Source organism: Talaromyces rugulosus, chromosome IV (genome assembly GCF_013368755.1).
Source record: "Talaromyces rugulosus chromosome IV, complete sequence".
Lineage (NCBI taxonomy): Eukaryota > Fungi > Ascomycota > Eurotiomycetes > Eurotiales > Trichocomaceae > Talaromyces > Talaromyces rugulosus.
This window is the reverse complement of record NC_049564.1, coordinates 3,547,514-3,575,243: the sequence shown is the minus strand read 5'-3', so window position 1 is coordinate 3,575,243 and position 27,730 is coordinate 3,547,514. Positions and strand designations below refer to the sequence as shown.

Here is a 27,730-nt window from a genome sequence, read left to right as displayed (position 1 = left end):
CCAATATAATTACCGGGAAGTCGCGCATTGTTAACCATTACATCGATGAGATACGATCGCTTGCACCACGCCGTGGCCCATGCCGCATGATATTTCGAATGCGCCGACGACTTACATACCCTTCACTCTTCGTGCATACCATATTCGTTTGATCTTTTTCGTCCTCCTAATACAACGATCGAGAGACGAGAGTTCGGCCACCTGATAACTTATTGATTCTCACAAAGATGGTGATGTCAACGCCGATGATGTCTCCTTCGCCAAAGCGATCGCTCGAACGATACGACAACGGCGAACTTCGCTTTCAAGGATGCTGCGATATCGAAGAGTATAAATCCCTTGGAAAACTGGGAGAAGGCACTTTTGGGTGAGTGGTTTGACTTTTGGTCTGTCAAATCGGTTGACTGATACGATCCAAACCTTCACTAGACAGGTATACAAGGCTCGCTACCAAAAAACGGGGGATCTGTTTGCCATGAAAAAGACTCTTATGCATAATGATAAAGATGGAGTGAGTGATCAAGGCACCGCGGGGTGTTGGGCCTTTACTAATGTTTGTTTCTTCTTCTCAGTTTCCCATCACTGCATTGCGAGAAATCAAATTACTCAAAATGCTGTCACATCCAAACATTTTGCAGTTAAAAGAAATGGCAATTCAGAAGAAACGTAAAAGAGCCCAGTGAGTGCTGCGCTTGACTTGGATCTTACTAACGCATGGTACAGCCGAACAAAAGAAGAAACCATTCATGTTCATGGTGATGCCTTACATGGAACACGATCTATCAGGACTACTCGAGAACCCGGACGTCAAATTCACAGAGCCGCAAATAAAGTGCTACTTGCTGCAATTACTGAAAGGTGTCCGTTACTTGCATGAGGTACTTTTTCGTTGTCTGCTTTGAAAGTCCAGTTTGCTAACACCATATCAGAGCGGGGTTCTTCATCGAGATATGAAAGGTTGGTCTAAGCTATGCCAGAAATCTTCAGAATAAGGATTCTAATTGATGGTCAATGACAAGCCGCGAATCTTCTTATCAGCAACGACGGGATCCTTCAAATAGCAGATTTTGGACTCGCACGTCCGTATGATGAGCAGCCTCCACAGCCTGGCAAGGGTGCGGGCGAAGCGAGGAGAGACTATACTCCACTTGTGGTTACGAGGTGGTACAGGCCGCCTGAACTACTTCTACAGCTGCGGCGATATACGACAGCTGTTGATATGTGGGGAGTAGGGTAAGCTTGAGCTCGACGAAAGCAATGTGTTTCGACAATAAGCTAACCCGTGAAGTTGTGTCTTTGGTGAGATGTTTAAAGGAAAGCCAATACTTGCCGGTACAAGCGATCTCAATCAAGCAAATCTTATATTTGCACTTGTTGGGTCTCCAACGGAAGAAAATATGCCGGGATGGAGCTCGCTACCTGGATGTGAAGGTGTCAAGGAATTCCCGTATAAACCTGGAAACTTAGGCACATATTTCAGAGAGTAAGGCGATAACAACTCCTCTTTTGACACTCTGCAATGACTTGGATTTGAGCTGACCGGTGTATATCCTGTTATAGACAAAGTCCCCTGGCAATATCTCTTCTCAGCGAGCTTTTAAAACTTGACTGGCGCAAAAGAGTAACCGCCATTGATGCTTTGCAGCACCCTTACTTCACTAGTCCCCCGTATCCGGCTGAACCTGGTCAACTACCTCATTACGAGGACTCGCACGAACTTGACCGCCGAATTCGTCCCAAACCCCAGCCTGCTCCAGCAGGAAGAGCGGCAAACAACTCCGGTCCTCGTTCTGGGACAGGTCAAGGAAGCCGTGTCCCCAGTATGCCACGGGGAGCCTATGGCTCCAGAAACAACACGGGCGGATTTCGACACAATGCTGATGTATGCTTTTTTTGAAACATAGCTGAAAATGGGCTCCCTTGATGACCATAATTTATTGCCTCGATTTGCTGACATATTTTCAGGATTCATTACCTCCAAGACCTCCTCAATCATCACAACAACAATGGCCACCAAATCGCAGAAATGACAATCGCGGTGAACGCTGGAGAGATGGGCATCATCCTTCCTGGACCGGAAATCGCGGCGGTGACGGTAGAAATGACGCATATGTTCCGAGATACGATGGGCAGCATGGGACTGGCCCAGATGACGGGCGTTATGGTAACCGGAGAGATGGCCACAATTCCATGAATCGACGACGCAGTCGCAGCCCGGTGAACAGAGACAGAGGGCGTGAAGACTCGAACTACAATTTATATCGTAGATGAAGTTGATATTATAATGGTTTTTTCCCACGCAGTGTCTTATACCTTTGATTTTATCAGGTAGATTTTGTTGCGTGGTCCTATTTACAAATGTATCAATAGCTTAGAGGTATTTCTACTATTCTATTAGCCACCATATGACCCCTTTGGGAACAGCATAATATCAACCAAGTTTCAATGAAAGTTAAGTAAAATAGAATGTTTATTTAATTGGAATATCAGTAAGATACGTGGATGCCGTTGAAGTACATCATGAATAAAAACCTTCTATCGCTTTTGATGCCGTTGAATGGCAACTCCTACCCCATTTTCCAATCCGTATAACGCCAGTTCACATTTGACACATGTATAATTCTTTCAATATTTGGGTTGTTGCAAATCGTTTAATATAAGATGCGGGTCATGATTCGAGCTGGGAAAGGGTTAGTATCGATCTCCTAAAGGGTAGTTATAGCTTTGAACGTACATGACAGGCCTTCTAGTCTCTCGTAAAGGTCCTTGAGCATCACAGTGTCCACGTCGCTAATATCAGCCATGAGGTATGCAACCTGCCAGTACATGTCAATATCTGTGTCTTGTAAATCGGGTTTAGGCAAGACTTACATCATCTCTGCTATCGGTCATTTGCTTGTCTACGTTGTGATCGCCTAGAATTTCGTTCACTGGTAGAGAGTTAGCGATCCTGCTGAAATAGAGAGAGAAAAAATGATTCGTGGAGGTATACCTTTTCGGAGGACACCAGGGATGTTCTGGTGGATATAGATAACCTGTAAACCAGATTAGTTTCGATGTTGTCAGAGACTTGGGTCTAGTAATTCCAACATACTCTAGCACAGTTTGGTTGATCCATCGTCAATGAACGTAGGGCAACCTCGGGCAAGTTCACTGCTCCTTGAGTGGTACCCTCGTTTACATACTTCACCAAGGCCTGGCTGACTTCAACTCCAATGGCACTCTGGGCCTCCTCGGTACTTCCACCGATGTGGGGAGTCAGGATAATGTTCTTCAGGCCTCGAAGATCTGCGGCCCAAGAATTGAGGTCGTTTGTGAAGTAGTCTCCGTTACCAGCCGGCTCGTTTGGATACACATCCAGAGCAGCGCCAGCAACCTTGCCAGAGCGCATTGCTTGCACCAGCGCCGGAATATCGACGACACTTCCGCGACTGGCATTAATCAGGTAGCTTCCGGTTTTCATATGTTCGAATTGTTTCTGGCCAATCATATTTTCGGTTTCCGGTAGCTCTGGAACATGGCAGGTCACGAAATCGGCTTCGCCAAGGAGATCTTCGAGCGTAGCGACCTGTCGAGTTGTGCCCATGGCCATCAAGTTCACAACATCATAGTAGATGACGTTCATACCCATTGCCTCGGCCAGAACCGACAGTTGAGATCCAATATGACCGTATCCGATGATTCCTATATTTGCTATGAGCGTTTGGAACTTTTTTTCCCCGTTGTTGTTCGTTCAAGTCGACATACCGAGTGTTTTCCCCCGAATTTCCCAGCACTTGTTGCTTACTTTATTCCAAGTACCGTTGTGCATCTCATTGGAGCGATCACCCAATTGTCGAGCCAAAACTACAATCTCCGCAATGACCAATTCTGCCACACTGCGCGAATTGCTGAACGGCGAGTTGAATACAGCGATTCCGTGGTCTGCGGCATACTTCAGGTCTACTTGGTTGGTTCCAATGCAAAAGCAGCCAATAACGATGAGGTTGCGTGCTTCTTTCAGGACTCGCGCCGTGAGCTTGGTTTTCGACCGGATGCCAATGACATGCACATCCCTGGAAGACAGACAAACTATTAGTACTGTATTGGCTTAATTTTTTCTGTGGTGGTCGATTATCTACCTGATCTTTTCAATGAGCTCATCCTCTGGCAGCGAAGTCTTGAGAAATTCCACTTGATATCCCTGGCCCGCAAGAACATCTCGGCCGGTTTGGTTGACGTTCTCCAAGAGTAGGATCTTCACATCTTCCGTGGCAAAGGGCTTGAGCTGTTTCGCGGACACTGAAGCCGCTGCAGCACGAGGAATCGACGTTCCGAAGCTGGACAGCGGCGAATGCAGCACAGCTGAAGGAGATGTCGAGAGGGAAACTTGGTGGGCTAAAGCACCCGCGGGGAGCTTGATGTCCTGGGCAGACGCCATCGTGCAACAGACAGTGAACAATGGTTTTTTCAATTGAATGGAGGTTGAACAGAGGGGAAAGAGAGGAAAAAAAACCAACAGCGAAGGAAAATAACAATAATGAGTCACTCAGCAGGCCATCTTAAGACCGGACTACGCAGCCCACACCGAGAGGCAAAACGATCCCCCCCACTCTGCTCCGTTTTCGGGCTCCGTATTCGCGCGGTGGTTAATTAGTTACCATACTTCGTACACAATAATAATAATTAGTTTTACACTCGGTAGATAATATACCACTGTTGCTTTGTATGTATTCCACAGTTTCTATTATTCTTTGGGAAATTGCTGCGACCATATTCTAGTACGGAACATTCAAGTCCGTATCTGCTAGTCTGCCTATTACAGTAACGAAGCTATCTGTCGGAGGTGTATTGATACGAGTCTTTGCTCGTCAGGTCTCATACACTTGAAAACAGTTGATAGATAGCTAGCTTTAGCGCATAACCACGTACTGCTAGTTGGGGTCACGTCGTTTAAAAAAAATTGGCGGCAATGGCGCTATTGCTGCATCTGGCGTTGATGGGCTGGCAATTCCTCAAACCTTGAGGTTTTTGACCTTTTCTGTCACCTCGGACGTTTTAGACGCGGCTCCCTTGCCCTTCTTCGCTGAAGTGGTATCCTTGGGGAGCTCCTTTGTGTATTCGAGGAATTCAGGCGCTCCAGGTATGTATTTCCGCAAGACCTCAGGTACAATTATACCCTAGACACGATAGTTTAGTGGGGTGACTCAAAAATGAAAAAGTGTAAAGGGAGAAGAACTCACAGTTTCGGTTTGGTAGTTCTCCAGTATACAGCACAGGGCTCGTTCGGTTGCACATAGGGTGGAATTCAAAGCATGGACATAAGTCTTTTTGGCATCGGCCTTCTTGGCGCCAAACCGGATTTCCAATTCTCGCGACTGGTAGTCAGTGCAGTTTGAGCAGGACACGAGCTCCTTGTATTCTCCTTGGAAGGGGAACCACGCCTCAAGATCGTATTTCTTGGCTGCTGCGTTGTTCAATGCGCCGGAAACTATGGAGACGACCTGGTAAGGCAGACCAAGAGACTTGTAAAATTCCTCCGATGTAGCGATCATAGAGTCAAAGGCTTCCCATGAGTCTTCTGGCTTCGTCAAAATGAATTGTTCGATCTTGGTGAGTGTAAGCGATGGGTCCAAGCACAATGACGGAGAGTATTCACCTTTTCAAATTGATGCACGCGGAAAATACCCCAGGCATCTTTTCCATGGGAACCTGCTTCTTTACGATAGCAGGTACTGTATCCCGCATATCTAAGAAGAGTGTTAGGGGAAGTCGCATAAAAACACCACCTGGTCGTGTCAACTTACTTAACAGGCAGCTCCTTCTCCAAAAACCACTCGTTCCCATGCAATGCCGAAAGAGGTTGCTCTGATGTTGCGATAAGATACTTGTCGGTTGACTTGTCTTTTTCATTTTCGACAACCTTGTACAGTTCATCGTCGAATTGTTCGAGTTGCGCGGTTTTCGCCATGGCCTCCTTTATCATGAAATGAGGAGGTGCATTAGGTTTGTATCCCTTTTCGAACAAAAATGCCAATCCGTAGTTGACGAGCGCGAGATTGAGGAAGAGACCGTAGCCAGTCAGACAATATCCACGGTGGCCGACGATCTTGACACCACGCTCTGGGTCATAGCCATCCAACCGAGTCAAAACCTCGTGGTGAGAAAGACAGTCGCGCTTCTCGACTACAACGTTTTCGGGTGCCCATGTCCTCTCGATGACGTTGTTGTCCTGAAAAGAGACAGCTTAGTGAAATGGCCCACCAACCCGCAGTTTTACTAGCGTATAATAGAAGAAAATAGGGACAAACCTCATTGTCGCTAATAGGAACCGAGGGATGAACGTAGTTTCCAATGGTTTTAATCTTTCTGTCGCGTTCGGCTTCTTTGGCCACTGCTATTTCTTCGGCGTCCTTCCTCTGCTGTTCCAGATCTGCCTTTTGTTTCAGTAGCTCAGAAGCATCCTCCTTGTTCTAATCGCACGATCAGCGTCGGTTTATTTGGGGGTTTGTAAACGAGTTCGCCTCACTGACCTTCTTCTTGAGCCCTATTTCTTTCTGGACGGCGTTGGCCTTGGAGTTGATCTGTGAAACATCAAATCTCGCTTTTGAAATGTCAGTCTAGACTCCATTGAGAAGGGAAAAAAGGTGCGCGCAAAAGAGTTCTTTTTTCAATTTACCTCGTCGGGCCTCTGCGTAAAGTTCCAGCACCTCGTCAACAGCACTCTCCGGCGCAAATCGGCGGCGTTGGCTCTCTTTGATCTTGGCCGGATCACCACCGCGGTCAACCACGAAATCGTTAAAGTCCAGCATCTCGATTTAAAGACAGTACACTGAACGCGAAAAGTGGCTTGTGTTGTGGGAAGTTCTGGAGGAGGGGCAGCGGGATGCGGGGCATATCCGCGTGTAATATTACACGTATCCATACAGGTACTCATACGGGTTTATCAGTCCCAATGCAGCATGGTCTGGCGACACACGATTCGATATCAAAATAAATAACTGGCCATTAACTCGCGACTTAGATGTTACTGGATATTATTGTACCTTACATAGAGAATCCACAAGGACAACGCATTACCCCCCCCTCCTCCCCAAACCAAGAGCAAAGCGCCGACACCTAGAAATATCACTCTCTCGAATGCTCAAAACACACATCTCTCTTTGCTATCACATCAGAACACACTTGCTATCCCCTGTTGGCTGGGAAGGGTTTTGAGACTTTTCGATCTCGCCAATCATGAGGTCGAAAGCCTTTGCAACATTATAGTCCAGTCGGGCACTGGCCTCGGTGAAGGCACAATCGAATTGCTGACTTAGTTGGCGACCTTCCTCTAACGTAACTTGGCGCTGATCGGCTTTTAGATCACTTTTATTTCCAACGATCACCAATGGCACCCAATCCGCGCCCTGGTTTGTTTCCTTTAGTTCAGCTGCGAAAAGACGGCGGTGGATGGTTGAACTTACGAGGTGGTTCAGAATCTTATCTCTGATCACATTGACCATTTCAAAAGACTGGAGAGACGCAACAGAATAGACGATGACATATCCGTGGATGCCAATGAAATGCTTCGAGTTCAGAATACTATATTCATCCTGCAAACACGAGTAAGCAACGCCTCGATTAGCATGTCAATGGAGGACGGGAGTCGTCATACCTGGCCTGCAGTGTCCACAATCTCAGTCGCAAAGTCTTGGCCCTTGTGCTTTATAATTCGGCTGAACGTATTTTCGATTGTCGGATAATAACTCTCCACGAAATGGTGATCGACAAATCGGACGGTAAGCGACGATTTCCCTAGAGGTCAAGAAAGAAAAGAATCAGCGGCGGACGCAAACAGGGGAGGGACAATTGTTCGTACCAACAGATCGACTCCCAACTATAGCGATTTTTCGCTGTTTCGCCGGTGGAGGCATTGCAATAAAGTATCAAAACTCTCTGGTTATTACTGGATAATCGCAGCAATTGTGCCCCAAAAAAAACAATGGAGAGCAAGGGAAATTGTATAGGCGTCCAACAGATTCCGCACGTCGACGTCGATATATAAGGTGGGTTAGAGTATATAAGGCGATGCCGTCAAAGCAGCATGCAAATTCGGCAAAGTCTCTGGTATATATATCATGAACAAAACCGGCCAATATCGAGGGAGGTGACCGATCTTTTTGGCAAAGGAATGAGGAACGGGCATTTCAGGAAAGTCATATACACGGACACCGATGACGGCACGCGTGCCGATTCGGGTCTAGCGCGACCCAGTGGCTCGTCATATAGGCGTGTGTATATATTTGGTTCTTATTAATGTTTGTGTTTAAATATAAAGCGTACCTTACTTCTAACGGTTGTTGAGTATTGTACAAAAAAAGGAAACAAGGTCGTGCAATCACCAAATCCTCGCTTTACACGGTATAAAGGAGAATAACAAATCGCTAATATTTTTGTTAATACTATTTTCATGGAGAAACCAGGGATCCCTTTTTAGATACATCATAGTTTACTACAACTAAATCCTGCTCGCATGGATTTGATCCAAAATCCTTTGGAGTCTGAGTGTAAACTCCCCCAAAGATTTTGAATGAGAGAGCTCCTCATCAACCTTGCGATGGTAGTGAAGAAACTCCTCGACCGTGGCCAAAAGTTTATTCAAACCAGCTCCCTTGACTGAAGTTTTGATCAAGGCACGCACTTGGTGGTTCAGACACAGCGTGCAGAGAAGTATCGAAAGGTATCCAAATGCGACGTTATAATGGGTTTGGCCCACCGAATCAGCCTATTTGCAGTTAGTGGGCAAAGATAATCAATAGTGGCTAAGAGTTATTTAGTAGGCATACCTCAGATACTGTATCAAGCCCCTCTACGAAGAGTGCAAGGAGACGTTCAAGAAGTGTCTTCGAGCTCTCTTGCTGCTCCTCTTTTTGATTCAAGATATTTTCTCTGCCAACTTCATTCTCTTCGGTGAGGTTGATCAAGGCACCCAATGCTAGAATAACAATGTCAAGCGAATCCTTTTTCTCGTTGGTAGAGTCCCCTGTACCGCTCGGATAGCCAGATAGCACAATCGTAACCAAGCTATGTATGAGGTCAGGCGTCGCAAAACCTTCGCAAATTTGGGAATTTGCATTCGTGACGTTTAAGATAAGTTTCAAATGTAGTGTCAAAAGCTGGAGGCTTTGCGTATCGTTCTCCTTGCTCAGTGACGATAAGAAATGGCTGGAACCGGCGAGCAGAGTGAGGGCATCTTGCTGAGAGCTGCCGATGGATGTCGATGATGTTGTGTATGTTTCAAGAATCGAGATTATGCTTTCAAGAATGACATAATTATTCAAGGTGGCATTCTCGTCAATCGCATGCTCACTTGATAGTTTCAGTAGTATGCTTATCAGCTCGGAGACGACTTTGGTAGGTAAGATTTCCGGGACCTCGCTTTCTCGTACTTTTCGTATAGACAGTTGCATACAGTACAGCACCAGTCGCCGCGGGGAAAGGGGTAAATCATCGCTTAAGCCAGCGACTTGTCCTGATCGAGTTGATACGTCCTTGATGGCTGATTGGTTGGCCCGAGAAAGCCCAAAGCGACGTTGTAAAAGAAGTTTAGAGATGCCTTCCTGCAGAGGTAGCAGTACAGGGGCCATAGCGACAAGTTCGGGCCAAAATGCCTTGTGCATACCTTGGGGCAAATGGTTCAACCGAAGCATTAATGCATATGCCTCAGCGAAGAGAAGAGACGCAATCACATCAAACTTGGCAGACATACTATTTGCCAAGCGCACGAAAGATCCGCTCTCGATGAATCGCTGTGCGAATGAGTCTTCAAGCAGCTTCTCACAAAGTTGGATAAGACCATTACGTCGAACAGAAGCAGAACTTCCAACATCCTCAATATCCTCAAGAATAGAATCAACCATGCCCTGAAAACGAGCATTCACACCAGCCCGTCTAAGCTCGTGAATACTTCGCACAGTTCTGGCATCTTCTGCCGGTTCACTTTCCAGATTCGCAGTTGACGTGGGCTGCGTTGGCAAGCCATGTAAATCGCCCTCGACGTTAAGTCCACTACCGGTGCTCAAATTACTTTGAAAATCAAGGTTGCTAAGGAACGATCGTTGACGAGCATAGGTTACCTTGGGGCTGATCGACTGGGAAGGAGTGGAATTTTCGGCCTTGTCGCTGGTGAAGGATCGCAGCATGGTCTCCTCGCGGCCTTGGCTATTTTGGCTATCAGCGGCATTTGGCGTTTTAGGAGCTGGAGTCGATATGTCCGGGCTGGGGGAACGTTCTATGGTTTCTGGTTCACTTGTTGGGCCATCTTCGTGAGCACTATGCGCACCAAGTGAATCTATCAGGCGTCTTCGTGCTCGAGGTTCCCCTGTATTAGCTGTACTGTGACTATTGTCTGGCTCAGGACTCGATAAGGCACGGGGTTGAGCTCGCTCTGGATTAAATAAACGGCGTGATTTGGTTAGGACTGGTTGGCTATAATAGCTGTCCGAGTCTTCCTTTCTCGATGGTGATGCTAACGATAAGGGTACGTTTGATTCGGTTCTCTCAGCGTTGCGATTTGTATGTCTGCGGGCACGCCCGGGCGATTCGGTGGCTGGTTTGTCGCTGTTAGTGAAGCCATTCGTGCTCTGACCTTTTAATCGACGGGGCTGCGGGTTTCTATCGGTATTGTCTGCCGCAACATTGGACGAAGGTGGGCTGTCAGGATTCTGAAGTATTTGCTTGCCATGGTCTCCCGAGACCTTGCGTCTTTTCGGAGACCGCAGATTCCGCTGACTATCTTGAGTGGAGGTGTCAGGCTCGTAAGGCGCCGTTTCGGTGGAGACTTTGGATGTTGACTTTGCGCGATGCAGGTAGGTTTTTTGAGGCGTCTGAGGCCGTGTTTGAAGCTCAGATCGCAAAGGCGCATTTACGGCATTGGCGTTCATATCGTCTGGTCTTGAGAAAGGCAGAGGCCGCCGGCTGTGAACGGATGAATTGCGCGCTGATTTGCCATACGTGACAACCTTGCGGCGACGTTCTGGGTCGTTCCAACTCATCGTGAGATAGATAGAGTAGATGCTTCAAGGCATATCATGCATGGTTTTTCTACCCTTGTTTGCTGGTGTTGCGCCCGCTCCTGTCGTCGCTTGGCCGTTTATGATAGTGGGGGACGTTTCAGACGCGAGGATTCACCGTGGGTGGGGCTCTCAGGGCGCATACATGGCGATCAACTTCGAAAGATAGGTGGTTGGTAGCGTTGATGAGAGATAACTTCACTCGAAGGGAGGCGTCCACGGAGTTACATTGACTACCCGGGCGGCGATTGTGAGCGACTGGGTTGGTTGCTGTACCTAACGACTGTCACTTGCCGAGGAGACAGACCACAAGAATCAAGAGGCTTTTGCGAAACAGAGAATTGGCACGATGAAATGGCGCTCTCCTCGCGAGATGATTGTTGTTGGGGGCAATTGCGCGCGCATTGGAGATGGACCGACTTGACTTGACTTAGTGCGGCGAGGCGGGGGAGGAGCGGAAACTTTCCACTTGCAGATGACGTTCTCAGCAATACTCAAAGAAAAGAGCGATTGGCTTTTGATCTGTTATATCGAGGAGACTTTATCGAGCAAACACTACTTCCTGTTAATGCATAGTATAGTTATTCAGCAATCAATTACACGTTTCTTGGCTTGGCGCAGCTGCGTCTCAAGCCGCAGTTCTACCAGTAGTATCTCCGAGCCCGAATAATCAAATCAGGCAGTGGTGCTCAAATTCCTTGTATGGCTATGGATTTTCTTTGGGGGGCTGATCTCGTCTCGAGTATTGCTGGCTGATGTCCCAAAGAATATCTAAAACGATGCCGGTGTTGGGCAAGCTCCAAGTCTTCCTTCACTTGTGCCCGCATGATCAGTCGCCGCTCCCGCCAAAAGGATTCCCAGCAATCCTCGAACCGCCACTTCTACACGCTCTCGAGAGAAACCATGGCCGCCAAACAAGTTGAACAAATCCCCTCGCCTGCCCAGGGAGTAGGTCCGTTTTATAGACCAGACAGGGAAAAGCCCACAGCGACTGTTTCGAAGGAGGTGCGCTTTGACAATGTCCACGTTCTACCGCAGACGCCGCAATTGATCGCGCTCCTCACGTCAGAGCCCAATGCCCAGTCATGCCCTGATACCTGCTAATAAAAAGCAATAGGATGATCCGAGACCAACAGACCGCCCGAGCCGACTTCATTTTCTATTCCAATCGCATTATCCGCCTCCTCGTCGAAGAAGGCCTGAACCACCTTCCGGTGGTGGAGCAGTCAGTCACCACCCCCGTTGGTCGGTCATATCTGGGCGTCAAGTTTGAGGGGAAAATATGCGGTGTGTCGATCATGAGAGCAGGCGAAGCTATGGAACAAGGGCTCCGAGACTGCTGTCGGTCTGTCCGCATCGGCAAAATTCTGATCCAGCGAGACGAAGAGACTTGCCAGCCAAAGCTCTTCTACGACAAGCTTCCTGCTGATATCTCACAGCGATGGGTTCTTCTTCTGGACCCCATGTTTGCCACAGGTAGCTAGCCGAAGCGTATTGAATGGCCGTTTTTACTAATATCGCGACTCTCCAGGTGGTTCGGCGACCATGGCCGTTGAAGTTTTGAAATCAAGAGGGGTTCCGGAAGAACGCATTCTATTTCTCAACCTGATTGCAAGCCCTTCGGGGGTTGAGGACTTTGCTGAGAGGTTCCCAAAACTGCGAGTTGTGACTGCGTTTATCGACCAGGGACTGGATGAGAAGAAGTACGATGTGTTGAACAAACTATTTGTCATATTTGCTAATCATTCTGAATAGGTACATTATTCCCGGACTTGGAGATTTCGGCGACAGATATTATACCCTCTAGATCTAGCTCCGGTCCTATTGTCAATGTTGAAACGCTGGTGTTGACTTTCTGCTTCCACTATCCTACATATCCAAGTTTCTGTTAAGAGGTTGACGTAATCCCATACATAGCAATAGCTAGCAGTACATTAAAAAAATATATATAAACATGTTTTATTCCACCAGGCTAAATCCCTCCAAACGCCGTAAAATCCCAACAACCTAGTCAACGTGGGACGGGTTCTCGATATCTACGTCCAGTCCATCCTGGAGGTCACGTTGGTCATAATCGTTGGCTTTCGTCTTCGCGACTGAATCGCAAGCATCCACCCAGTCCGAATACACATCAACGGCGGCCGAGAGGTCTAGGGGACACTTTCATTACTATCATGCAGAAACCGCATTCACGTATAAAGGATGCTCACAGTTTATTCCTGACTGGAATCTCTGACCACAGACTTTACAAGACAGGTTTCCCAGGCCCAGCTTCTTATCAAGCTTGACTATAACGGCGTTTTCGTGGTTGCAGAAGAGGCAGTCAAAGGTGGTCGCAAGAGGTTCTTTCTGTAAAGATTGTCCTGTCAGTCCTTTGAAGGTTCACCTCACCATGGTGGATGGAGGATGGAGGATGGAGGATGGCCAGTACGTACCTTCTTAGGCCCTTGCGGGCCGCGGCTTGACTTCTTTCGTTTTCCCTAGACACAAATGTCAGTGAGAGGGAACCTTTAATGATGTAGGATAAAAAAAATACCATGTCTGGAATGTTTAGGTTGCTGATGTGGCCGGGGTCGAGGGACGGTGATTGATATCACGAGCAGTTGCGCCCAGTGACGTTTAGCCGGGATCGCGATTGGCGGGCCTACAAAGCGGGAACAACAATAGAGCGAGAACAGACAGGAATTAAATCATTCTACAGGGAGGAAAAGACAGGAAAAATCCTTTTTTGGTAGTTTAATGCAGAAACTAGGCCAAGAATGCTACGTATACAACTTGAGAAGAAAATAATCACCAAGAGACAACTAACGCAGCTAAAGACTCGGCATAGATGCACCGCCACAGAGATCCGCCACACCTAGCCACACCTTCGGCGGGCGACATCCACGTGACCCAGCTGCTTAGTAAGGTAGGGCGGAGCCCCCTTGGCGGAACCCTCGCTTAGTGCCGACTGTGGGATTTTTTACACCCGACAATCTGTGGTTAATAGTTCGAACTCGTCCGCGACAGCAAGCGATCAATCCAAGTCCATATCATCGCAACCATGGCTGTCGGAAAGTACGATGAACTCCAATCCCTCTCTTAAACCTCGCTCTTGTGTCTAACATGCTTTGTTGTTATTCAGGAACAAGCGCTTGTCGAAAGGCAAGAAGGGCTTAAAGAAGCGGACCGTCGACCCCTTCACTCGCAAAGATGAATACTCGGTCAAGGTAAGAGAGAAATACATTCATCCAGCTTGCACGCCATTTCTCGTGGGCTAACCATCTTGCAGGCCCCCTCTACCTTCCAGATTCGCGAGTATGCCACCCCGTTCGACGAGAGAAAATTCGACGTAGAAAACTAACCCTTTTACCACCAGTGTTGGAAAGACCCTTGTCAACAGAACCACCGGTCTGAAGAACGCCAACGACGCTCTCAAGGGCCGAATCTTCGAGGTTTCCCTTGCCGATCTCCAGAACGACGAGGACCACGCCTTCCGCAAGGTGAAGCTCCGTGTCGATGAAGTCCAGGGCAAGAACTGTCTTACCAACTTCCACGGTTTGGATTTCACATCGGACAAGCTGCGGTCTCTGGTCCGCAAGTGGCAGTCTTTGATTGAGGCCAACGTTACCGTCAAGACCACCGACGACTACCTCATCCGCTTGTTCGCCATTGCTTTCACCAAGAGACGCCCCAACCAGATCAAGAAGACCACATACGCCCGCTCTTCTCAGATCCGCTCTATTCGCAAGAAGATGACCGAGATCATCCAACGCGAGGCTGCCAGCTGCACTTTGTCGCAACTTACCACCAAGCTGATTCCCGAGGTTATTGGCCGTGAGATCGAGAAATCGACCCAGGGCATCTACCCTCTGCAAAATGTAAGTGCTATGCATCTACAACTTTCTGTCAGCCGTATTCTAACGCGTTGGTTTTAGGTCCACATCCGCAAGGTCAAGCTTCTCAAGGCACCCAAATTCGACCTTGGTGCTCTCCTCAACCTTCACGGCGAGTCGACAACTGATGACAAGGGCCAAAAGGTCGAGCGGGAGTTCAAGGAGCAGGTTCTGGAGAACGTCTAAGATGGTCGCCTCGACAGTTTAGTACCGAAAATTCATATTCCCTTGGGTGGTAGCGGAAACTCGAGCCTTTTAAAAAAAGAGTACAGGTCATGAAGTGTACTTAGACGTACGCAAATGAGAATCTGACAATTTTCCTATGTGAACTGGTTTAGGTAGAAAACTATGTTGCATGATTTGAAAGTCTGCTTGTTATGGATGAATGATAATTTTGTTGGACACTTAAGACAATCCACATTAACATGTCGCTAAGTTTTGTAGGAGGCCTGGAATGAAGGACGTAATCCCCTAGTCTCTGCGGTAAAGTTTCTCTGAACACAACTCCCATCAAATATGCCATCGAATACAACACATCTACTTCACGACTTTGTTTGGATGCCAATTGCCGTCTGCAATGCATTGGGCTGTGGACGGTTTTTGATATATTTTTAAATAATTTCCTGCACTACTAATTCTAAATATGATCCATTCAGAGAGTGAGGCAAATTCTCTTTTGGGCCTTGGTTAAGTTTCAAAATAAAGGCACCACGTAACATATATTTAGGCTCCTGTCAGTTAGAAAGCCGACCGCTGAAGAACATAGAGGTGTTTTTTAGATCATCTGAAAAACAAAATTAATGATTTGTTGACCTTGAGGTTGAAGATAATGGGGGATGACTGATAGACAACTTGCCATTCATGCCTCCGTATAAGCATATCCTTAGATTCTAGATTTAGATTTAGATTTCTTTTTTTAATATCCATAATTCATTGGTAATTTCCTTCCATACTATTAACTAACCACTATGGATTGATTACTAGATGCTGTCTACGGAAGGGCAGCCCTAGCCCTAACCCTAACCAGAAAAAGGATACATACCAGAAATGGACACGACAAGTCTACCGGCGTGTCACCATTCCTCCAACAAGGGTTACCTTATCATCTTCGGCTTGGAATTATTACCAGTACTTTTCAAGTCATCCCCTATCAAAGGTCGCCGTGCGGCGAAAGCCTTAGCACCTACTATACTTTACCTGACTGGCAGTTTGTAACAGCGATGACCAAATCAATTTCCTATTGAAAATAACTTTGAAACATCTCAGATATCTAGTACTATCAAGATCAAATCAGACCATAATTCCTATTCCCAAATCAAGTCACGGTGGAAAAATCACCGCCGGGCGATCGAGGTTCTTCATGCCTCCCTCTACTGTATAGTAGCCCCTCATTATTACCCATGGAACAGAATTTTATAGTGATATTCCAGTAAAGGTTCCCTCTACTGATGGTCTTAAAGCTAACAATACTTTGACTAGTATGTTAGTAGAGACCCTAAATGGTGAATGATAAGTATGCGTAAATGTTTGACTGTTATGGTATTCTTGTGTCCTGCTCAACAAAAAAGCTAGTCGTCGAAGCGCTAGCTACCCATAGTTTGACCTCGTATATTAGAAGTAGACGTACCTGCTCTAGCTTTACGTGGCTTGCAGATCGGAAAATATCTGATTCTGATATTTGACATCGTGAACTTTCCATAAAAGTTAGTCTAAAACAAATTGGAAAAATCATCAGTGTCAAGTATTCCACAGCCAACTTGAGACGAGACATCCAAGTACTCATTAGGTGTCGATACAACATTTTGCGTTTCAGGCAGAAAGGAGAAGCTATCCAGGCCTTGAAAAGAGCATTCTTTCTGCGCTTCAAGGATACTACTTAAAAAATCCAAGTTTGTGGGAAATGGCGAATCGGATTCTGAAAAGTCATTCCGTTCACATCCATTTTGTTTTTCAGAGTCATCATCCAAATCGAGGTCCAAGCAGGTCTTTCCCCCATGGCCCTGTTTCCAACCTTTGTAGCCAACGACCTTGTTATAACCAAGAATCGAGGCCCTTGCTCTCAACCGCATTCCTCTGTTTCTATTCAACTCAGCCCCATCTAAAGCCTTCGTCTCATCTGCAAGGGAGTACGCCATGCCTGTATGATATTTGTGGAGCACAGGCACAAAGTCTGCCTATTGATTTTGGGAGGATAATAAGAGACCAGTTAATCTCATACTAGGGGAAAACAATATGAACTTACCAAAATCGCCACTAATTTCCAGTGTTTACCAACAGCATGCAATACTTCCATATTAGCCTCAATGTTGAAATATGCGCTTTGTCTGATATGACTTTTTTGACACCACAAAAAAGGCATTTGAACTGCTGATGAGCAATAGGCAGCGTAGCCCAAAAAGCCGACTGTTGGCAACCGGAATAATGATCCAGCCTGGATGAATATAGATGAAACTTTTTGCGCGTGGAAAAAAGCTGTTTGTGCTGATGTCGTTTGGAAAAGCCCACATTCTCCTTTCAAGGGATTTAGTGAGAAAAGTGGGACTATTGATGAGTGCAAAGCACACATAACTTGATGATATATGATGTGCAATGAGAAAATTTGACCCTTTTCTTTCGATGACCGAATACATGCTCGACTCAAAGCAAACACTTCTGGCAAATCTTTTTGCCAAACTCTCAATTTGGTGTCTAGCGTTTGAAGAGACCGTAGTCTTTTGTCAATTTGTAATCCATCATCATGGGCAAGCCTACAAACCAAAGGCCTTCAAATCATCAGTAATAACATACAAAAGGTAATTTCAAAACTCGTACCAAATACTGCATAGTCGGATCATCTCCGCATAGAAGCTATCAGTCCGTTTACGATCGCGCATAGAAACGGGTGGGCTTTTCAGAGCACCCGAGTCGAATTCTTTTTCATTGCAAGGTAGTGGAATGTTTTCGAAGTGTTCAATACACATTGCAGAACAATCCGTCCAGTTTATGAACTGGCTGATGAGAAACCACGCCCAAAATCGCCGGAGACTCAATTCGGTTTCAAAGGGCATTTCATGTGCAATGGACTCGGGGATGAAGCCAAGCGCTCTTACAGTGCCACTTGCATTTCCCAAGTAAATAATCATTCGTTGCCATTCTCCTTGACTGCACCAAAACATGCCCAGGTTGAGAAAGGTGACAAGGTTATCCTCTGTGGGAGATTCAACCTCGGAGAATACGAGCGTCCTCGCCTCGGTAGCCCATTCACGGGCAAGCCCAGCATCTATGATGCTATTATCCTGAGTCATCCTGTCATAGAAGCTGCTTCAAGGTTAATAAGGAGCGAATAAAAGAGAAATTATTTCATACCACGAGGCAAGCGCACAGACGCCCAGAACCACGTGTTTGCTAGCTGATCCATCCACTATGCTCTGTGTGAAAGATTTTCGGTGAAAAAGCAAACTCGCGTTGTAGGCATGAGAGAAATAAAGGTCTACAAGCTGGCGAAGAAGGCTGGGCGGTATCCCGAAGTTACCGCAGGAGATTTCAACAGGCACTGTGCTAATGAGCAGTTCATTTAGAGGGGCTGTCTGTTTCTCCGTGCCTTTTGGCCAACTGCATCGGCGACGAAGCCGGGTGCACCTAAGGCAAGATGGTTTGTCACCGGCACAGCGTACCTAATCCATCCTGTTAGACATGTCGCCATTGTTGAAGTAGCAGGAAGCTCAGAGGGCTACAAGGTAGTTGGTCAGGGACGACGAAGTACCTTTAAGGAGCTACACTGGTGGCAGGCTGTTTTAGGCCGGCCCGCGAGTTTTCTCGTCGCCTGGGTCTGTGAGAACTCCGTGGCGTATTCATGTCTTTAACTGGTAAGCATTACCTCGTAGTTTGCTTTTTAGGAGGTCGTTCGTTTACCGTAGACGGTGCAAGGCGGGGTAGAGCTCTAGGCCAAGTGCGGGGGTCGCAGTGTATCTTGTGACGTTTAAAGATATTAATAACTAGAAAGAGAAATAGGAAACACCTTCGGCTAACTCGGAAGTTCTTTGGTTGTATTCGTTTCTCGATAGGCCGGACCTTGGAGTAAACCAAGAGTCGGGATATACGGGAATTAGTTAAGCGGTGGAGATGTAAAGACGGTAAATCCGGCCATTGGCTCTCCGAGTAGTACCTATCCCATTATCAAAATTAACCCAGAGAGTATAAAACCTCTATGATGGTGTTCGCATTTTCATCCTAGCAAAGAGCTCAAATAAACTTGTTGAACAATATTACGAGTCCATTCGAATTTCACAATGTCTCCTGCCACCGTCGATCCCAGGAGTCTTCCTGATGTTGCCACCAAAGACAGCTCGTCCTACTCCTATATATTTGAGAAAAACGTCACCGTCAAGCTCCGAAACAATGGCATAATCCGCTGCAATGTTTACCGTCCTATTGTCTCGGACCAAGGGGAAAGATTTCCTGTTCTGGTCACTTACGGTCCTTATGGGAAAGATGTACAGTACCGACAGTGAGTAGCCGCCACGCGTTCCCAGATAATGGGTTTTTCGACATTAATTCCCCTATTAATGTGAAAATGTAGCTTCAACCCTGGTAGCTTCGCCGAAGTCTCTCCAGCGCACAAGACCGATCACTCGGCTTGGGAAACACCCACGCCACAATACTGGACTGAGAAAGGATATGTCGTTGTTCGGGCAGACGAGACTGGACTCGGCCAATCTCCAGGCTACCTCGATGCTCTTTCCGCAACTACAATTGATGGATTCTATGATCTCATAGAATGGGCATCCGAGCAAAAGTGGTCCAACGGCAAAGTCGGCCTACTTGGGATCAGCTATTTTGCTGGAACACAATGGCAAGTTGCTGCCAGAAGACCGAAAGGGCTAGCTGCTATCGTTCCGTGGGAAGGCTTCTCAGACTTTTACCGCGATGCCATAAGAGATGGCGGAATACTGTCGAATTCCTTTTTGGATTTCGTTTGGGAACGACAGGTCGGTTCAAACCAGTACGGCTTGCCTGGAAGACAAGCGAGAAACTGGGGTGATGATACAGTAGAAGGTTCATTATCGGAAGCAGAACTGGAGGCTAATAGAACCACTTGGCTGAAGGTGGGGAGAGATTGCCAGTTCCGTGACAACTCACGTATTGCTTCGGTAAGCTTTAACCTCGAAGATATCCAAGTGCCGGTTCTCAGCGTTGCGAATTGGGGTGGCTTTCTGCTACATCTCCGGGGTAATGTTCAGGGCTATATGCATGCCGGTTCAGAATTTAAGTACCTTCGGTTTATTTCAGGTCGACACGATCTCCCATTCTATTACCCTGAAGAAGTGGAGGTTCAGCTGAGCTTCTTGGACGCCTTTCTCAAAGGTAAAGACAGTGTGGGATGGTCAAGAAAGGGGCAAGTGCCCGCGGTGGACTTGCTATTGCGAAAGGGTAATGTTGGATACAACAACCCAGAAGGAGAGGCCACTTTCTCAAGAAGGAAAGAAAGCGAATGGCCGATAGCGAGAACACAATACAAAAACATGTATCTCAGCTCTGACAAAACCTTGAGCTGGAACCAGCCTATTGCTGGTCTACCTCACAAGCTTGAGTACAAAGCTTTTGGCGACGATGACTCTTCTCAATCAATTTCATTCTCGTCCGCTCCCTTTGAGTTGGAGACTGAAATTACTGGACATATTGTGTGTCACCTGAACGTCTCTACGAGCCGCGATCAGTACGGAAGTACGCCATCGGATATGGACCTGTTTTTATCCCTTCGCCACATTTCAGCTTCCGGGGAGGAGATCTTTTATACCGGCACCACAGGGGAGGCGGCGCCTGTGACAAAGGGCTATTTACGGGTGAGTTTGAGAAAGACAAATCCTCAGCATGACCGTCATCGCGCCTGGCTACCTCATCGGGACTATTTGTCGACAGATGTGCTTTCTGTGATCCCAAACGAAGTTTACGGCCTGGATGTTGAGATTATACCAACCAATGTGGTGTTAGAAAAGGGTGATCGGTTGATTGTCGACATTGGGTCTTGTGAATTGGCTGGTTCCGGGCTTTCCACCCACAATGACCCCTATGACAGGTATGTCATTCATTAATCTGCGTGATAGCGTAAGATAAAGCTAATCATTCGGCAGAAATGAATCTCGTTTCAAAGGCACGAACTCCATACACTTCGGAGCTGGCTATGAAAACTATATTTCCCTTCCACTCATTCCCAATAGAAATTGAGAATTATATGGGTGGTGAGTGGCGTAGAGGAGATATTGGAAGTTTTGGAGATTTAATGAATAACAGAGGAAGTGAATATCGTATTTCTGTCTAGGCTGTTATGTAAGAGAATGACCTGCTTACATTTTTTTTGGCTCTTTTTCTGTCCCAACCGGCAAGAAACGCAGCAATGCCAGCTTGCCTCTCGGCAGCGAATACAAGATCTAGCGACAGTGCATGAGCGTCGTTGAACATAGTCACCTGGAGATCAAGCCTGACGGCTAAGCAATTTATATGGCGAAACATCCCCTTTCCATAAACTTTAAATCACCTTTTTTTGGTCAGGGATATGACATCACCACGATATCTTTTAGCATATCCGAAGTTTTCTTATAATACCCAGTTCTCCTGTAAATTACTGACACAACAAAATGTCATATTCTGAGGCACGACCAAGGAGTGTCGCCGAGGAACGGGCGAGCGACCACACAGTGGGTGCGTTCCTAGGGCAACTTCCCAGCGACACGCCTGTGTACTGCTACAACGAGCAATACGCGCTAGACAGTCTCTTCCCCCCTCCACCTTTGATTGAAGACTTCACCGTTGTTGTGAAAAGCTTTCCACCGACCAAGCTCAACGACATCGACGTCAATCTTGTGGCAAAAACTGAGTATTCGACAATACTTCACGTCATCATTATTACAATGCCGAGTCAACCCCGTGAAGAAGCGGTCCATGGTTTTGAGGGCCTACTTTCCATTCTGGCCCACAACATGGGTGTTTTTCGAAAAATCTCTAAACTTGGATCCACTCGGATTACTTTGCCTGACCGCAAGAAGCAGGCTGATTGTTCGTGGAAGCCAGCATTTCAAGCAAGACAGTTTCCCACGGTAGCACTAGAAGCTGGGTATACCGAGACAGCAGCGAAGTTGCAAAGGGATATGGAACGATGGATCCACGACTCCAGAGGTCAAGTCAAAATGGGGATCACCATTTACATCAAACGAGGATCCGATAACATCGAAATTAAATCGTGGGCCCCAACGTCACCACAGCCTACACTCGATGTTTATATCGCCGCTCATAAACGGCAAGTTGTGGACAGACGTGTCAACCAACAGCCGACTCTACAAGTTACGCAAAGAATCCTGATAAATAGAGGAGCAAATGGAAATCATAGCATCGAGGGAGGGGGTTTGATAATCCCGTTTGAGACACTACTGTTAGCTCAACCTGGGCAAGGCGAAGGGGACTTCATTTTCACCACAGAGATGTTACTAGATGAGTGGGCAGTGCTTATATGGGCTGGAATTGACGAAGTAAAAATGGCTAAGGCAAGAAGTCATTAGAAAGGGAAATATCTTGTTGGCGCCTGAGGATAAACCATAGATTGACTGACCAAAAGAATGAAAGTCTTTTGGTGCAGCTGTCAATATATCCCACAGGTATTTCTTAAGCTCGCGATTCTTGGCGCAGGATGCTGGTTCGTTGGCTCTAATCTCTAATAAAATTTGGCAATAAAGCGTGATCGATTTCTTAATTTAAATCTAAAATTTCTCTCTATATTAGTATCTAACATTGCCTGCCGATAGACTTACTCGCCTTAATATTTAATTGGTTCTTGTAAATGTGACGTTTGCATAGCCCTACGTTCGAAGAAACCCCTTTCATTATACATATAGCATTGTAGTAATATCTAACAACTCACAGCGATGGCACTGTCAACCTAAACACATGATTAGGATCGTATTCTTTCTTTAACGCGAGGACTTCCTGTGTATTTGAGCCGAATATTCTGGTAATAGAATGTGCCTCATCAGAGCCATCAAGTGAAATATATCTTGTAGGAAGAATATTTCCCTCACCACTTTCCTCCAAAGCCCTCGCAAAATCAACTCCCCATTTCTCCGCTTTTCCTCTGTCCTCCGCAACAGTCGCATACCCCAGAATTTCAAGCATGTAATGAAGCTCCCTCGTTGCGAAGACAGAGTTCTGCTTTGGTGCTGCAGAAGGACCTCTCAACTGATGAATTGAGAACACGGTGGCTGGGTTAGAAGGCATCTCTGTGATATAATGCCCAATAATTTCAGCAACTTGCGGGGTTATCTGTCGTAAATTGTGTGTTCGGGCAGATCCATAAACGTTTAACGGCACGGCAGCTCCATTATCTGCCATCCAATCAGAAATATTACGGATAGAGACGGTATTTGCGATTATGATGCCGAGACATGCGAGTTTTTCAACCCAGAACCGGCCTCTTTCAAAATCATCTGAGCTCCACATGACGCTGATTCCATATAATCTCGTCGTTGGGGTATTGAAAACCATCTGTTGGACACTCAGCTCTGATGGAAGACCGCTATCTAGCAATTTCTGATATCCGACGTTGTAATCGACAAGAGACTTGGCGATGTCCTTTGAATCAAAAAGAATTGCTCCTGCCAATACCTAGAAGATTATTAGCTCTCGATCGAGCACAAATAAAATATAAACAAGTGGTACGACTTACGTTCTTGAGCGGGTATATCTTAACTGTCACGTCCAAGATCGGCCCAAATAGCCCCCCAGCACCCCGTATTCCTTTCAAAAGTTTCTCGTCCGCTTTGATAACCTCCCCGTCGCCATTGATCATAGTGGCACCAATAATCTGATCAACTCCAAGTCCCCAGTGTGCAGATAATGGGCCATAACCTCCATACATCGCCCAACCCACATATCCGACTGATGGAACTGTCCCCACCGGTGTCGCCAGACCTTCATGCCCAAGTTTTGTCGCTACATCTTGCATCAAAATGCCTCCTCCTATGGTAGCAGCCTGACGGTCTGTGGCAATGTTTACGAATGCTATAGCCCGCATATCGATAGCTAGCGCACCTTCCACAATTGCTTTCCCGTCAATGTTGTGTCCGCCGGTACGGATTGTAAAGTCAATGTTCTGTGACTTAGCATATTTGACCACTGCACTCACATCGGCAGCAGACTGCGGTTGGACAATGGCCAACGGAGTATCGGATCGACCAGTATTCCACTGCTCTCGCTTGGAAGGGTAGTCTGGAGATGAAGGTGGGATGTATTTTATAGTTGGGTGACCATCAAGAAAGGCCTCCAGGGAAGCCAACCGAGTGTCAGACATGGCCGCAATGGTTATTTCTGGTGGTAGCTATCTTGTATGGCTAGAGCAGGTTGAAGAAAAAGCCGATTCAAACTTTCGAGGGCATTGTTGTCGACAACGACAGACCAGAGGTTGCATAGAGCTTCATGAAAGGAACGAATGTTATTACTAGAGAACTTGAAGCTATCTAAGGGGGGATTTCTTTTGTGGGCCTCTTCAGGAGAGGCGGTCAGGTGACCTGATTCCACCGACTTACTGTCGACAATCATTCCAGTCTTCGTAAAAATAAACACGTATTTATAGAATGTATGGTGCCAATTCGCTTTGAATGTTATGGGACGTAAATCTAAATTTTGGTTTGTAACATTAATACGGGTCACTACTACTCTAGACAAAAACTAACTATTGGGAGTACGTAGTTGGCATGTGATAACACTTTTAGAAAGGAATCTGTGATTGACAGGTATGAGCATTGACAATTGATTTATTCCAAACCTTGGGCGTTGCTCCACTAGATAGGCTGGTTTATAGTCAGCCTATTTCCTTATAGTATAGACTTCTCATCTAGATCGGTAAAACACTGATATGTGCAACGAAAGCAGAAGCACTCTGGTGTTTAGAGATATGCTTTATTCAAGTAATATTGCCTCCACATAATCTGTTTCGACATTAGCAACTTTCTGGGAGACCACCAAAATAATTGCTTATATTGACTAAAATTTATATAAGCAAAGAGTGCAGCTATATATTTTGTTTTGGATATTAATTACCCCCTAGTGACGCACTTGGGGAATGTTCATATGGGGCTTTTATTTACTGTACCAAACAATACCTGTATGGGTACCTATACGTAAATGTGGAGTCCTATGCGCGAGTCGAAATAAAGTTCTGAAAATAGTGGAGGACAAATACTTCATCGTCCCTCGCGGTACCAAGTCAGTATTATCACGAAACTTTAGCGAGTACCCCGTATTTGTAATTAGTGGGACTGAGACATGACAAATACTCGTCGAGTAATTACTCACTTCAGCTGTCATTACACATGGCCAGAACTGAGTGTTGGTTTATGAAACCATTAGCTCGATATACTAGCCAAAACTGCGACCTCTCGTTTTCGTGGTCCATAATAATACTTCATGTTGCGGTGGGGAGTTGCAGTGCGCTTAAAATTGGTATCGAAGCGGATCAAGCCAAGACAAAGCCCATTCATTGACTATGACAATTAATAATAGCGTTTTGATAATCTGTAGATAATTTGATCTAGCAGTGGACATAAGTAGGTCAACCAAGACATAAATCTTAGTGACTGTCAAGAAGGTCGAGTAAATCTGGCAATTGAGAGAGACGCACATCTCATCGTCATACAACATGGCTACCGGGATCTCGAGTATCATTCTCTCACATGTCAAGCTCTCGTATACGAAATTTTCCGATGTTGAGCTATCTCATTTTGGCTGGTCTCATATCTCGTCTATTCTTTTAGGTGTGATCACACTTCTAGTCTTTCGGACATTCTATCGTGTTTATTTTCATCCTCTATCCAAAATACCTGGCCCCAAACTTGCCGCTGCTACACATCTTTATGAGTTCTACTATGACATAATTTGTGGCGGCAGATTTCTCTTTCAGATTGAGAAGTTACACAAGAAATACGGTGACCAAAAAGCAAAACTGCATAGTTGAAGACATTTTGGCTAATTATTTCAGGCCCCATTGTCCGTGTCAGTCCACGTGAGGTCCATGTGATAGATTCAACGTTTTATCATGAGATCTACGCTCCGAATACACGCAGGCGTGAAAAGGACCCAAAATTTGTCCCTACATTTGGGGTTCCATATTCCATGGTTGCAACTGTAGACCATGAACTCCACCGCTTTCGACGAGGTCTTTTGAATGATTTCTTCTCAAAACGTTCTATACACTCATTATCTCCTTTTGTTCAAGAGCGAGTACAAAAGCTTGTAGAACGTTTTCAGGCAATCCATCAAGAAAATCGTACCGTGGACCTTTGCAGCGCCTTTGCGGCATTGACTTCTGATGTTATTACGTATTATTGCTATGGAAAGAGTTGGTCTTTCTTAGAAGACAAAGATTTTCGTAGCGATGTTCGTGATGCCACTGAAGATTTTGCTCAATTTAGTCATTATCATCGTTTTTTCCCATGGCTAAATGGTTTAATGCGTGCTATCCCACCACAAGTAATGGCGAAACTAATGCCAGGGAAAGCTGCACTATTTGAGTTTCAGAAATCGATTTTCCACCATTTTTCTGCCACTATTCAAGGCCGCACGATTCCCTTGACGGGTGATCACAACATGTTTGCAGCATTAACAGATCCAAAGATACCGCCAAGTGAGAGAACTCTCAGTCGCATACAAGACGAGGCATTTACCTTCATTATCGCTGGCACAGAGACCACGATGCGTGCCTTGTCTTACGCAATGTATTACACAACCCTGGATACTAGTGTCCGAGAGAAATTGCGAAATGAACTGAAACAGATCTTGCCTACGCCTACTAGCACAGTGCCATGTTGGGAACTAGAGAGGCTACCGTATTTGGTATATCACCACGAGTTAAAGTTTTTAAGTAATGATCAAAACTAATACGGAATCTTAGACGGCTGTTCTAAATGAGTCCTTGCGAATGTCTAATGCGCCAATAATCCGACTTCCTCGCGTTGCGCCGGATGAAGCTTTGCGATATAAGGAGCATGTCATTCCGCCAGGGGTATGGGAAATTCTACTCAATCACTACTTCCATGGAACTTAAGCTTAACTAAAATGATTCATCAGACACCTATCAGCACAGCCACATATTTCGTCCATCGCGATCCGAAAATTTTCCCTGACCCGGAAAGGTTCGAGCCTGAAAGGTGGATTCGGGCTGCGGAGAAAGGCGAAAATTTAACGAAGTATCTCGTTACATTCACAAAGGGAAGCCGGGCCTGCATTGGAATGAAGTGAGCCTTTGCCCCGTCCATACTGCTGACTTGCCCAAGCTGATTGAGAGATAATGATTTAGTCTGGCCTATCTAGAGCTATATCTATCAGTTGCGTATTTAACCCGCCGATTCGATTTCGATGTTAGCGCAACCAAAGTGGAAGACATCACTATCACCCGTGAGAAAGTACTTGGTTACCCTGAGAAAGGCCGTGTAGCTATTTTTGCCAAGGTGGACTCTGAGATGTCGGAATAAGCCTAAGCCCATGAGTAATATTATATTTCAAGCAGAAAGAAACTGATACTCTAGCAGTGCAGAGGATTTTTTTTATTGAGGTAACGGCTCCCCATCCCGTCCATGACTTTTCTGTGAAAGTGATTGGGGGGATTGCATCTTTCTTGAAATAGGAAATTCACCTGCGAATCGTTTATAAAACACTAGTATATTACTGTGTATAGCATCAAATGGCTAGTAAATGATAATGTACCTTAACGTGGGTCTATTATCTAAATCATCTAGGCTGGCATGTTATAAACCTTTTGTGTCTTGACGACTATGTCATCTATTGTATAATCCTGTTTAA

General features: G+C 46.1%; 11 protein-coding genes across 11 annotated transcripts; 6 read left to right on the top strand and 5 right to left on the bottom strand.

Moving 5' to 3' along the window:
- Window positions 1-248: 248 nt before the first annotated feature.
- Window positions 249-2,194, top strand: TRUGW13939_07956 (uncharacterized protein; the record flags this gene model as incomplete). The annotated part of the gene is made up of 9 exons (XM_035491092.1): window positions 249-367; window positions 430-511; window positions 573-666; window positions 724-878; window positions 930-957; window positions 1,020-1,233; window positions 1,289-1,483; window positions 1,646-1,882; window positions 1,966-2,194. 9 exons carry the CDS (start codon window positions 249-251, stop codon window positions 2,192-2,194), a joined length of 1,353 nt encoding a protein of 450 aa, XP_035346985.1.
- Window positions 2,195-2,651: 457 nt separating this feature from the next.
- On the bottom strand, window positions 2,652-4,420 carry TRUGW13939_07955 (uncharacterized protein; the record flags this gene model as incomplete). The annotated part of the gene is made up of 7 exons (XM_035491091.1): window positions 2,652-2,680; window positions 2,735-2,816; window positions 2,872-2,930; window positions 2,993-3,035; window positions 3,095-3,684; window positions 3,748-4,055; window positions 4,122-4,420. 7 exons carry the CDS (start codon window positions 4,418-4,420, stop codon window positions 2,652-2,654), a joined length of 1,410 nt encoding a protein of 469 aa, XP_035346984.1.
- A 574-nt stretch (window positions 4,421-4,994) lies between these two features.
- On the bottom strand, window positions 4,995-11,015 carry TRUGW13939_07954 (uncharacterized protein; the record flags this gene model as incomplete). Its single annotated transcript, XM_035491090.1, has 13 exons — window positions 4,995-5,159; window positions 5,223-5,588; window positions 5,639-5,729; window positions 5,787-6,211; window positions 6,291-6,452; window positions 6,513-6,583; window positions 6,659-6,791; window positions 6,919-6,946; window positions 7,165-7,388; window positions 7,446-7,574; window positions 7,637-7,697; window positions 8,481-8,746; window positions 8,808-11,015. The coding sequence occupies 13 exons, from the start codon at window positions 11,013-11,015 to the stop codon at window positions 4,995-4,997; spliced, it is 4,329 nt and encodes a 1,442-aa protein (XP_035346983.1).
- Window positions 11,016-11,936: 921 nt separating this feature from the next.
- Window positions 11,937-12,840, top strand: TRUGW13939_07953 (uncharacterized protein; the record flags this gene model as incomplete). Its single annotated transcript, XM_035491089.1, has 4 exons — window positions 11,937-12,097; window positions 12,151-12,509; window positions 12,565-12,736; window positions 12,789-12,840. The coding sequence occupies 4 exons, from the start codon at window positions 11,937-11,939 to the stop codon at window positions 12,838-12,840; spliced, it is 744 nt and encodes a 247-aa protein (XP_035346982.1).
- Window positions 12,841-13,040: 200 nt separating this feature from the next.
- On the bottom strand, window positions 13,041-13,572 carry TRUGW13939_07952 (uncharacterized protein; the record flags this gene model as incomplete). The annotated part of the gene is made up of 4 exons (XM_035491088.1): window positions 13,041-13,183; window positions 13,244-13,382; window positions 13,469-13,513; window positions 13,570-13,572. The coding sequence occupies 4 exons, from the start codon at window positions 13,570-13,572 to the stop codon at window positions 13,041-13,043; spliced, it is 330 nt and encodes a 109-aa protein (XP_035346981.1).
- Window positions 13,573-14,076: 504 nt separating this feature from the next.
- Window positions 14,077-15,094, top strand: TRUGW13939_07951 (uncharacterized protein; the record flags this gene model as incomplete). Its single annotated transcript, XM_035491087.1, has 5 exons — window positions 14,077-14,090; window positions 14,158-14,242; window positions 14,305-14,330; window positions 14,392-14,893; window positions 14,951-15,094. The coding sequence occupies 5 exons, from the start codon at window positions 14,077-14,079 to the stop codon at window positions 15,092-15,094; spliced, it is 771 nt and encodes a 256-aa protein (XP_035346980.1).
- A 1,523-nt stretch (window positions 15,095-16,617) lies between these two features.
- Window positions 16,618-18,192, bottom strand: TRUGW13939_07950 (uncharacterized protein; the record flags this gene model as incomplete). The annotated part of the gene is made up of 3 exons (XM_035491086.1): window positions 16,618-17,082; window positions 17,151-17,655; window positions 17,720-18,192. The coding sequence occupies 3 exons, from the start codon at window positions 18,190-18,192 to the stop codon at window positions 16,618-16,620; spliced, it is 1,443 nt and encodes a 480-aa protein (XP_035346979.1).
- A 984-nt stretch (window positions 18,193-19,176) lies between these two features.
- On the top strand, window positions 19,177-21,112 carry TRUGW13939_07949 (uncharacterized protein; the record flags this gene model as incomplete). The annotated part of the gene is made up of 3 exons (XM_035491085.1): window positions 19,177-19,394; window positions 19,467-20,963; window positions 21,019-21,112. 3 exons carry the CDS (start codon window positions 19,177-19,179, stop codon window positions 21,110-21,112), a joined length of 1,809 nt encoding a protein of 602 aa, XP_035346978.1.
- A 410-nt stretch (window positions 21,113-21,522) lies between these two features.
- On the top strand, window positions 21,523-22,440 carry TRUGW13939_07948 (uncharacterized protein; the record flags this gene model as incomplete). The annotated part of the gene is made up of 1 exon (XM_035491084.1): window positions 21,523-22,440. The coding sequence occupies one exon, from the start codon at window positions 21,523-21,525 to the stop codon at window positions 22,438-22,440; it is 918 nt and encodes a 305-aa protein (XP_035346977.1).
- A 355-nt stretch (window positions 22,441-22,795) lies between these two features.
- TRUGW13939_07947 (uncharacterized protein) lies at window positions 22,796-24,224 on the bottom strand (the record flags this gene model as incomplete). Its single annotated transcript, XM_035491083.1, has 2 exons — window positions 22,796-23,539; window positions 23,601-24,224. 2 exons carry the CDS (start codon window positions 24,222-24,224, stop codon window positions 22,796-22,798), a joined length of 1,368 nt encoding a protein of 455 aa, XP_035346976.1.
- Window positions 24,225-25,571: 1,347 nt separating this feature from the next.
- TRUGW13939_07946 (uncharacterized protein) lies at window positions 25,572-27,402 on the top strand (the record flags this gene model as incomplete). The annotated part of the gene is made up of 5 exons (XM_035491082.1): window positions 25,572-25,857; window positions 25,911-26,764; window positions 26,823-26,933; window positions 26,999-27,165; window positions 27,228-27,402. 5 exons carry the CDS (start codon window positions 25,572-25,574, stop codon window positions 27,400-27,402), a joined length of 1,593 nt encoding a protein of 530 aa, XP_035346975.1.
- Between the last annotated feature and the right edge of the window lie 328 nt (window positions 27,403-27,730).